General features: G+C 42.4%; 1 protein-coding gene and 1 long non-coding RNA gene across 8 annotated transcripts in view; one reads left to right on the top strand and one right to left on the bottom strand.

Moving 5' to 3' along the window:
* The window catches only part of LOC309664556, a 365,050-nt gene that overhangs the window by 105,263 nt on the left and 247,697 nt on the right, over window positions 1-12,090 (top strand). The window lies entirely within an intron of this gene.
* Window positions 1-12,090, bottom strand: part of AOPEP (aminopeptidase O (putative)) — a 379,363-nt gene that overhangs the window by 288,505 nt on the left and 78,768 nt on the right. For all 7 annotated transcript variants that reach the window (XM_082469688.1, XM_082469684.1, XM_082469686.1 and 4 more), the window contains exon 3: window positions 9,625-9,791. In XM_082469688.1, coding sequence (XP_082325814.1) covers window positions 9,625-9,791 — 167 coding nt within the window. The remainder of the gene's footprint in view (window positions 1-9,624; window positions 9,792-12,090) is intronic.

The raw sequence follows: 12,090 nt of genomic DNA, 5'->3' as shown, positions 1-12,090 counted from the left end.
AACACAAGGTTTAACATCTGAACTGCAGGACAAAACCATGAATGAGAAAGTATGTAGGCTTGGTGAGGTGGGGGTAGGGAGAGCCACATCGCATCTTGGGAAGTGTAGTTATCACCACAAGTGAACCAGAAATGGAGGCTGGAGGAGTCCAGTTATCAGTGCCTGCTTGAGACTGCAGTGTTTCATTTACTCAGTCAATTCAGCGTGTCAGGGAAACAAGCAAGGAGGGTAAAAAAGATGCTGTGTGAGTCCCAAAGAACTTCACCGGACAATTCACGAGACACCAAAACCTGGATAGAGGAGCTGTGTGCCTCAGTAACCTTTCACCTGTTGAACAGAGAGGGGATTTCAGGCAGCACACAAGTGGACAGTGAATGGAGCTAAGGGAAATCCTCAGACTTTATCCCGTCTGTTGAGACACACCAGAGAGGAAAGCCATGAGCAGGACAGGAAAAAATACTGCAGGATAAACTTAAAAGAAAACATTGTTCTAAGGACTCAGAGGAAGAACAAGCCTTGGAAATGAATTTACTACAGAAACCAAAACAAGTTTAGAAAACTGGCATTCCCATTATGATACAAGAAGATATAACGTCTATGAAAAAATGGTAAAAAGCCATGAGAGGACAACAGGCTGAAATGGTGTAACAGATTGAGATCAAAAGACAACAAAGTAACAAAAAAGATAAGGAAGAATTGCAAGGGTTGTTACAATAACAATCTATAATGGAATTACTAAAGAATAAAATGTCTCCATGGAAACTCAGTGGTATAAAGTGTAAATAAAAAATGAAAAGGCAAGCCATACAGTCGGGGAGAATATATTTGTGACACATATCTGGCAAAAGGCTAGACTCTAGAGTATATAAAGTATTCTTACAGTCTAACAATAAAACAACCAAAAAAACCATATTAAATAAATGGGCAAATGACTTGAAGAGACACTTTTCAAAGGCAGACATAAGAACGTACAATAAGGGCATGAAAGTTGCTCACCATCATTAGTTATCAGAGAAATGCAAATTAAAACCACAAGATAGTATTTCACCCCAGTTGGAGGGCTAAAATTAAAAGGACTGACAACATCAAGTGTTTGCAAGGATGCACAGCTACTGGACTCTCATACACTGCTGGTGGAATATAAAATGACTGAATCACTTTGGAAATAGTATGCCAGATACAAAGTTAACTTCTCTGACCCAGCAATTCCACTCTTAGGTATTTACCCAAGAGAAATTAAAACCTTTGTCCACAAAAAGGCTTACACATGAATGTTCACAGAATATTTTTTGTAATGCCCCCTCAAAATTCAAATGTCCATCAACAGATGAGTGGATAAACAAACTAGTTTACTCATATAATGGATTACTATTCATCAACTTTTTAAAAAATAATAAACTATTGATATCCACAACAATATGGGTACGTCTCATGCTGAGCAAAAGAAGCCAGACACAAAAGAGTACACATGAATGATGCCATTTATATGAATGTTTAGGAGAGGTAAAACTAATCTATAGATATGGAAATCAGATCAGTGGTTGACTGGAGTGGGGTTAGGGAAGACTCACTTAAGGAGGGATGGCAAAGGCACAAGGGAACTTCTAGGGTAATAGAAATGTTCTACATCTTCATAGGAGTGTTGATTAATTACATATATGCATTTTTTTTGTCAAACACCATTGAACAAGACGAACTGTGTGCATTTCATTATACATAAATTATACTGTAATTAAGTTGATTAAAAACCAAGGTACCCACAACCAGCTCCATTCTAGAAAGTTTTGAATTACATAAATAAATTTTTTAAATTCTATGAGCCTGTAGGCAGAAAAATCAGACTACTTTCAAAGAATTTTAAAATGATATCGGAGTTCTCCTCTGAAATACTAAGTAAGATATGGTAATGAAAACATTTACAGTTGTTTAAGAGGGAAAAGAAGTAAGAATTTAATACCTAGCCAAGGATTGTTCATAAGTAAACACAACAGGGCTTCCCTGATGGTGCAGTGGTTGAGGGTCTGCCTGCCAGTGCTGGGGACGCGGGTTCAAGCCCTGGTCTGGGAGGATCCCACATGTCGCGGAGCAACTGGGCCCATGAGCCACAACTGCTGAGCCTGCACGTCTGGAGCCTGTGCTCCGCAGCAAGAGAGGCCGCGATGGTGAGAGGCCTGCGCACCGCGATGAAGAGTGGCCCCCGCTTGCCGCAACTGGAGAGAGCCTCGTGCAGAAACAAAGACCCAACACAGCCATAAATAAATAAATAAATAAATAAGTAAACACAACAAAAAGCTCAAAAGTGGGAGGGCTAAAAATGGGAGGGCTCAGAAATGGGAGGGCTCCTAAAAATGGGAGGGCTCAGAAAATATACCACATACCCATCCTTCTAGGAAGGAAAAAAAAAAATACTGAAGCCATTTCCCAGCTGACTAGGAGATGACTCAGACTTAAGAGATCAAGAGTAAAGAAAGTCTAAATACTTAATGCAAATATAAAAATATAATTTGAAACTGGATGAAAATGTAAAACAACAGTTGTAATTCCTAGAAAAGAAGATATAATACAAAAACAAAATATAGAGATAATGTGAGTCGCAAATCCCAAACTGTATTTATTAAAACTGGAGAATGTGGGTGAGGGAAGTTGATAGAAGTAAATGCCCATTAAATTCTTTATTTGATATAGAATGAAGTCAAGAGCTATTGGTTAACTAAATTGTGAAGCATCCATTTATGGAATACTCTATAGTCATAAAAATATTGAGGAAGCTCTTCATGGTCAGATATGAAATTATCTATAAGATAAACTTACTCTAAAGAGGGAAGCACAGTACAAAAATGTGTATAGCATGTTATGATTTGTGCAACAAAAGAGGAAAAAATATACTATACAAAGGAAACTGGTGACCTTGGTTGCCTTGGGGAAGGGTTACTGGGTACCTGGGAATTAGGAGTAAAAAGGAGACTTACTGTAAATTTTTTTGTCCTTTGCTCATTTGTAAATGAACTATGTAAACGTGACTTATTTTTAAAAATGAAATTTTAAAATGTATGATTTGTTTTGTTTTGACTTTGAGAATCAAGTAAACATTCATTGAAGACTTTATTACATGTGTAAATCTAGTTTTTTTATGAAGAAGACATCACAAATCAGAAAAGATTCAATAAATGATCTTGGATAACTGGTTTCCTATTCGAAGACAAAAATGTTTAGTCCTCATTTCACAACCCTGACCAGAATAAACTACAAACAGATTAAACAGTGAAATTACAAAAATAAATAAATTTTAAAAAATTAAATAAAAATATTAGAACAAAACAGGTGAGTCATAGAGCAAAGACTTCCCAAGAGAAACCTAACATATTTGATTACATAAAAATTAAAATCTCCCATAGATTAGAAATATTATATAAAATTAAAAGGTATACTAAAAACTGAGAAAAAATACTTTTCACAAATATAAGAGATTAATATCTCTATTTTATTTTATATATTTTTTAAACAGGAGACTAGCTTACAGATTTATGTAATGTAAGTCTTATGTGACACGGGAGCCTCCACAGGAAATGAAGGCCCGAAGAAACAGACCTGCATACTTTTCTGCTGGGTTTGATGACGAGTGGACAGTCAACTCAGGAACAGCCAGATGGAAGAGATGCACAGGGCAAGGTACGTGAGAAGGAGCACAGAACTTCCATGCCCTCTCCAGGTACACAGTTCTCCCCACATCTCCATGTGTTCACTAACCTGGAAGTTCCAGTATCTTTATTTTTTAAAGATCCAATCAAATTAGAAGACAAAACAAACTTCTGGAAACCTCACTAACACCTCAATATAAAAATGAGCAAAGGAAATTAACAAATAGGAAATGAAAACGGTTAAGAAACATATAAGGATGTATGAAACCTCATTGATAATTGAAGTAATCCAAATTAAAGAGAGGCCTTCTCTTGCCTATCAGATGGGTGAAACTCCAAGGAAAAGGAGACCTTCATAACTACTGATGGATATGTAAACTGGTACAACCTTTCTGAAAAACAACTTGAGATATGTACCAACAGCCTTAAACAGGTTCAAAACTTTTGACTCAGTAATTCTAATTTTATACAAACTATCTCCCCAGGAATTTAATGCAACTTTATTTATAATAAGAAGAAACCTTGGAAACAATAAAAATGTCTAATAATATGGAAATGTTAAGTAAAATCTGATATATTCATACAATAAAATATTATGCAGACATTAAAATTATCAACTTGAAAAATACTTAATGACCTGAAAGACAAGCAAGATATAAGTGAAAAAAGTAGAATACAAAACTGTTATATGCTATGATGACAATTTTTTTTTTTTTTTTTTTTCTGGAGCATCAAGTTTATTAACTAGAATTGGAAGAACCAAGGAGTTCTTGGAACAAGAACTATCCCCCTCCCCCACCAACACAGAAGACAGAAGAGTAGGGGAGGGGAGACGTGCCCCAGGAATGACAGTCCAGTCTCTCAAGTTTCACCCAGGTGGGGGTTGAGGGGCAGACCTGCAGCCACGGTGGCCTCGCTTTCAGTCGCCCGGGCTGCGCCGGACCATCCTCTGAGCTGGCCAGGGTCTTGGATATGATGCTTCTGAAGGCCATGCAGAGAACACACTCCTCTTCCCCTGCACCGGGCCCCAGGGAGCGCAGCGGCCTGACCTTCCTGCCTCGGTCATCCATGGGGTTCACAGGGGCTCACTTTATTATGACGCCTCATGCTGGGCAGCTTGCAACAAAGATGTTTCAAAATAAAGTTCCAGATTCTCCCAGCCACCCCTTGCTTTTTCTGGCTCTGGCCAGAGAGAGTGGATGAGGACACACTCTCAGGCTGCCCAGCGTGGGAGGACCTTCCAGTGTTGGACACACCCAGGGGGCAGCTGCTTCCCTCTGGCGCTCCAATCCTGCTGCTGCTGCTGGAGGTGGATGTCCCAGTGCCACACTGGGGGGCTGGGCTGGGGGTGGCAGTCCTCGCCTCCAGGCTGGGTGGGGGACAGGCAGACTCACCGGTCTTCTGCCCTGCCTGCTGGTCTTCCTGCAGCTGCACATTTTTTCTGTGGTAGAGCCACCTGGTTTGCAGGGAGGACACCACAGGGCTTGGAGAAGGCTCAAGTTCACTGCCACAGAGGTCCCCGCAAGAGAAGGGCTTCAGAGTTATGATGGAGACCTCCACCTTGGGTTTCTTGGAGCTCACACTGCCTGTCCCAGTGTCCTGGATCTGGTCGCAAGTCAAGCCCGGCGTCCTCAGCATTGTCACCTCCAGGTCCTCTTCACAGGGTGGCTGGAGTGGCTCCTTCTGGCCCATGTTGAGCCATGGATGCCTCATGAGGTCAGGTAAGGTGCCTCTGTCACTGGGGTTGAGGGCAATCATTTTTTGTAACAGATCCCTTATCTTCAAAGACAGATAAGGTGGGATGGGGTATTGCCCTTGTAGGATTTGCTTCCGCAGCTCCTGGAAGTCTTTTCCCACAAAGGGCCGGGACCCAGTTACCATGGTGTAGAGCACTACTCCCAGGCTCCACACGTCCGCCGCAGGGCCGCTGGAGCTCTGCCCCAGGAGGAGTTCCGGGGCAGCATAAGGGGCTGTGCCGCAGATCGTGTCCAGTTGGACAATGTCATCACACTTGTTGCTGAGGCCAAAGTCTGTAAGTTTGATATTCATGTTGGCATCAAAGAGGAGGCTCAGTGGCTTCAGGTCTCGGTGCACGATGCCCCTCCGGTGGCAGTGCTGCAGGGCGGAGACCAGCTGCTGGAACGGGCCTCGGGCCTCCGCCTCTGTCATACGGCCATGGGTCTTCAAATAGCGGTACATGTCTCCCCCACTGAGGTACTCCATCACCACGAAAAATGTCTCCTCTGTGTCAATCACCCCCAGCAGTTTTACAATATTGGGGTGATTCAGAGCCTTCAGACTGCACACTTCCCGGAAAAGTGCCTGGACACTTGAGAAGCTCTGACGCCTTTTCTTTATGACCTTCACAGCCACCTGTGTCCCGGTCAGAATGTGCCGGGCCAACTTCACTTTACCGAAGGTGCCTTCACCAATGGTGTGGAGGATCTCGAAGTCATCAATATGAGCCGCCTTGCCAGCAGATTTGGCTGTGAGGCCCTGCATCCTGGTGATCTGCTAACTACACTGACTGACAGCACTACCTAGCAACGCTAACTACGCTAACTAACAATGCTAACTGTACTAACAGGGCTAAGTATGCTGTCTCTACTAACAACGCTAACTACGCTAACTGTACCAACAGCGCTAACTAGTACTAACTACACTAACTATGCTAATCAAGTATTAACTATACCAACAATACTCACTATGCTAACTGTAGAAAGAACAATGACACAAATAAAAAAGAGTAGAGAAAAGAGAAACGAAAATCAACAAAATGGCAGAAACAAGGAAAACACAAGCTAACTGTAGGTCCAAGGCCGTCAGGTCACCAAAAGCAGCTTCCTGGGCTCTAAGGACCAAAAACCTGGGCCCACATTTCTCTTTCATAGGGCTTTGTGAAGTACATCACAATGGTGCACTCTGAGGTCAGAGCAAGAAATGGACCCATCACCGCTGGGGACACACCACAGTGGTTTTCTCACTTTTTGAGTTCAAGGCCTCTTTACACTTAGGAAAAAGGATCCCAAAGAAATTTTTCTTTACGTGTGTTATTAGATATTGGTATTCACTTTGTTATAAATAAAAATCTGCAGGATACTTCAGTGGCCTTTTTATTTCTAGTTTGAAAATGTGTGATAATTTTAGAGACCTCATAATGTCTACACTTGAAATGTTCAATTCCTTTTCCTTAAATTCTGGTCTCAAAATAACGTTACAACTTAACTGACTTCACGATACTATACAAAATGTTCTGTTGCATAAGACATGATACGGTACATTATGAAAGTCTATGAAGCTGAGAGAAGGTTTGCCAGGAAGGTCATTGAGCAGATTTCTCATCAGGAGCCTCGGAGGCCAGATGGCATGACTCAATGTACTTGAAGTGTTGAAGGAAAGAAACCGTCAACCAAGAATCCTATATCTAGCAAAACTTTCCTTCGAAAATGAGGGAGAAATCAAGACATTCCCAGTTAATCAAGAGTTGAGAGAGTTCTTAACCACCAGACCCGCCTGCCACAGGGAGTTCTTCAGGTTGGAGTCAAGGACCCTGGACAGTAGCTCAAAGCCTTATGAAGAAATAAAGACCTCTGGTAAAAGTAGACAGACGGGCGACGAGAAAAGCTAGTACTGTTGTAACTTTGGTTTGTAGCTCCACTTTTTGTCTTCTATTTGATTTAAGAGACTAATATATAATAAAACACACACATACAAATCAAAAAAAAAAAAATCACCTCTTCACCTAGAAAAGTTACTTCACCCCCACTTTAGCCTAACTTTGGGAATTCCCATCAACAACATTCTTCTTTCCACTGTAGGAAGCAACGCTGCCAGAAGCTATGGCAAGCAGAGCCTCTTCTAAAATGCCTTTGATGACTGCAGCAACATGGATGCAACTAGAGATTATTAAGTGAAGTAAGTCAGAAAGAGAAAGACAAATACCATGTGATACCACTTACATGTGGAATCTAAAGTATGGCACAAATGAACCTATCTATGAAACAGCAACAGACTCACAGACATAGAGAACAGACTTGTGGTTGCCAAGGAGGAGGGGGGTGGGAGAGGGAAGGGCTGGGAGTGTGGCATTAGCAGATGTAAACTATTATATATAGGAGGGATAAACAACAAGGTCCTACTCTACAGCACAGGGAACTAGAGTCAATATCCTGTGATAAACTGTAATGGAAAAGAATATAAAAAAAGAATGTCTATATGTGTATAACTGAGTCACTTTGCCATACAGCAGATTGGCACAAGATTGTAAATCAACTATACGTCAATAAAAACAATAAAATAAAATAAAAAATGCCTCTGATGATGTACACAGCCCCTGCTCCTGCTGACTACCTCTCTGCAGCACCCAACACTGTGAAACCCCGCCCCCAGCTGAGGTCACTCCAGTCCTGTGTCTCCTTCCTTTGTCCTCTATCTATGATGACAATTTTTAAATGATAACATGTACTATAGAGAGAGATGTTTTTTCTTTTTTTTTATAAATTTATTTATTTATTTATTTTTGGCCGCGTTGGATCTTCGTTGCTGGTGCCTGGGCCTAGTTGAGGCGAGTGGGGGCTGCTCTTCATTGCGGTGCATGGGCTTCTCATTGCAGTGGCTTCTCTTGTTGCGGAGCACGGGCTCTAGGCGCATGGGCTTCAGTAGTTGTGGCAAGCGGGCTCAGTACTTGTGGCTCGTGAACTCTAGAGCACAGGCTCAGTAGTTGTGGAGTATGGGCTTAGTTGCTCCTCGGCATGTGGGATCTTCCCGGACCAGGGCTCAAACCCATGTCCCATGCATTGGCAGGTGGATTCTTAACCACTGCACCACCAGGGAAGTCCCTATAGAGAGATTTTAAATACCGGAGGGAAATGCAACAAAATGTTAGCAACCATTTTGTTTAAAATTATTTAATTTTAGTACTTTTACTTTTTTGTATAAGTCTCTATAATAAGTAGTGGAAGGAGACACCATATTGTAAATAAAGAAATATTACAATTACAAAAATTTTACCTGGCATCAACATGCCCTGGATCTCAACTGAAAGTGTTAATTATTGCAATAAGCAAGAAATTCGCAGACAAAACCTTGATGATGCATTAGCACTTGCCTTCCATCTTTCTTACACACCTTTGGTTCAAAACTTCATGTCCAAGGCTTCCCTGGTGGCGCAGTGGTTAAGAATCCACCTGTCAGTGCAGGGAACACGGGTTTGATCCCTGGTCCGGGAAGATCCCACATGCCGCGGAGCAACTAAGCCAGGGGGCCACAACTACTGAAGCCTGCACTCTAGAGCCTGCTTGCCACAACTACTGAGCCTGTGCTCCACAGCTACTGAAGCCCTTGTGCCTAGAGCCCGTGTTCTGCAACAAGAGAAGCCACCGCAATGAGAAGCCCGCGCGCTGCAATGAAGAGTAGTCCCTGCTCACTGCAACTAAAAGAAAGCCCATGCGCAGCAACGAGGACCCAACGCAGCCAAAAATAAAATTAATTAATTAATTAATTAAAAAAACCAAAACAAAACTTCACGGCCAAATAGTGTACAGAACAGATGCAATACTAGGACGACTCCAGTGGGCCAGCCAACAGGAGCACTATCGCTCAGCATAATGAATAACCCTGTACAGGCTCCATGACCAAACCACAGATAACTCTACTGTAATGGTGTTTCCATGACACACTTGCCTGCCCAGAAAGTCTTCAACAAAGACCACCCACTTACGGCCCACAAACCATCAGCTGAAAGCAACTGCCTTAATAATCTAGGAATTGATAACTCTGGCATGAAGAGCCCCACATGCCATGCCTAGGCTCCCAAGTGCCTCTCCCCATCCCGGGCTGTTTTCTCTGACAGGATGTTTTATTGTATGTTCAGTCCAACCCAGCTAATAAAGGAGCTCTTTTAAAGTGGAGAAAAACACCATGTATTGGGTTGCTGGGTCCAGCATGTGTGCAATACATAAAGAAGCACAGAACACATGTACAGTACCTTCCCGAAGCTGTGTTGGCTTGGCAGAATTTTCCCCACTCATTAAAACAACAAAAGATGCAGCTGCTCGAACTGTAGCCTGCCATGTTGACATGGCAACGGGTGGCTCCTGGCATGGAAAAAGGGCCCTGTTGTTTATGGGCGATCCCATAGTATAAACACATGGCCTGCAGAAGAAAGACAAAGAAACAAAGGGGGAGAATCTTTAAAATGAGTTGTCACTTTTCTCACCACCATGGTAGCGAAGGTTAAGTTGAGCTTTCAAAGAGAAAATATCTGAGACTTTGTAGTTGACTGGTTTCAGAGCATCTTGAACTGAAACTGCCAAGGGCTGTGTGAATAGCTGAGTGGTAATTTCTCCCAAATGAATTACTTAAACATGTAAAGAGAGTTTTTTGTTTGTTTGTTTGTTTTTTAAGGGGAAAAATATTTTTTTGGATAAAGTTTTAAATACTAGTCTGCCAAGTTAAAGTTTACACTAACCTTGCCCCTCCCTTTAGGCCCTTAGGCCTTCAAAAGAAAAAAGTTTTAGAGACATTCTTAAAAAATTTTGGAAAATATTCTGGAAAAGAAAATATGTTTAGCGATCACTGAGATATTAATACTTAGAAAAACAAGCTGGTGGTCTCAAATCCAGTGCTGGCGGACAGATACCCCCAATCTTGGAAACCACCATCTCAAATGGAACCCTTGTGGGAATCCTTGTGTGGAGGCCAAGAACAGGGGTTGGCATATCAACAGGACTGTAGGTCACAACAACCAGGCTTGTGACGGGAAGCCCAAGTGCAGAGTTGTTACCAAAGCAAGTGTAGGAAACCAACGGCATGACATTAGGGCTCATTCTGCTACAGTTAAAAAACACAAACCCACACATACCAAGAACGATCCCTTCCATGATTAAGTCACAGACAGAAATGGAAAAAAATCTATGAGATACAAGAAATCTATTCTTTTAACACCACAGAGGAGAAGGTACAGACTGACCCTCAGCAAGATGTCTTAGGAAAATGTTTCTCCTTTTTGCTTTTCAGGAGTTATGGCAAATACGATATAGTTTTAATCAGCTTGATTTATAGAGTAAATGATAGAGCAGAGCACTACCTCTCTCGCATAAACTGGTTTTCCTTTTTAGTTAACATTGTTATGACTGAACATTTATTGTGTTCTTACAATGAGCAAGAACACATAGAATGATGGCCCCACTCCATCAGTCAGGGTCCAGGAAGGAAAAAAGAAACCAGTCTAGGTCTTAATAAACAGAGGTTATTTTATATAGGGAATTGGTCATACAAGTAATAGAAGTGCTGAGAAGCCAAACAGGGAAGAGTGAGGCAACTCAGAGATTAGACACAGTGGTAAGGAGCTGTGACTCCACAGGTTGGAGGAGCTACAGCAGGGTGTACAGGGTCATTTGACAGAAGCCAGAGTCACAGTGGGGAATGTCCAATGGGTGCTGGGACCAGGGAGACTCAGTCATTGATGGAGATGCCAAAAGAAGCAGAAAGAGGGGAGGAAATACCTTGTATCTCACCAACTCTCAAATGTTCCATCAATGCCCCGCGTTGGCCAAACCTGACAGGAAGCCAGAAGACAAGGCAGCCTGAGAAATGAGGTTCCTTGTCATTCAGAGAAGATCATAATAAGAGCAGAAAATGGACCTTAGAGCAAATAGGCAGTCTACCTCTTAGAAGTGTATATACTGTGATAACTCATAGAATTGACATGAGGCAGGGAAAGAAGATTAGAAATTCAGAAGACTTTAGTCCTGGCTGGGTTACCAACTCATTAAATGGCTACGGAAAAGTCCCTTGACCTCTCTGAGTAACATGCAAAATGGGGATGGGGGGCAGGTATGTGACTTCTATTGTCTGTTCTGGTCCATAAACCTATGATTATGTCCCAGAAACGTAGACACGAGAACAAAGGCAAATTTTCATGGAAGGCCCAGAATCCCCCATCGGTTTCAGTGAGTGCTGAGCTCCCACCCTGGTCCCCTTGGATCCTTGGTTAATTGACTTAGCCTTAGTTAACTGCCCAGCTTCAGGTTGTTTGAGAACCTAATGACGAAGTCGCCTAAAGCCACCTCCTCCTAGGCGGGGCTGCTGGTTGTGTTTGCCTGGTGGGGGGATGCTTTAGAAGCTCAAGTTCTGAAAATTCCACCTGTTTTTTCCCAAAAGGCCCATCTTAGGGAAGGATCCCAAGACGAAACGTATCGTCAGTGGAAATGGAGTATATTGCCACTGGCCAAATGGCAGGTATAACTCCTCTTCCTCTGACCATGGCAGCCATTGAGAATCAAGGCTTTCTTTCTCACTGAAGCAGAATGGACCCCACAATTTTGCTCAGCTCATGAGCTTTAGGAATCCACTTCCAATCTAAGCAGACTTGTGGAGATAAACCTATTTGTGATGCTCACAGGGAAGTGGGAGGCCCTTGCCTAGAGATCGCCTAAGACTTTCTCTGCCT

The sequence above is a fragment of the Balaenoptera physalus genome, assembly GCF_965194825.1.
Source record: "Balaenoptera physalus genome assembly, chromosome: 7".
Lineage (NCBI taxonomy): Eukaryota > Metazoa > Chordata > Mammalia > Artiodactyla > Balaenopteridae > Balaenoptera > Balaenoptera physalus.
Note: the sequence above shows the minus strand (reverse complement) of the source record. Positions and strands in the feature narration are given on the sequence as shown.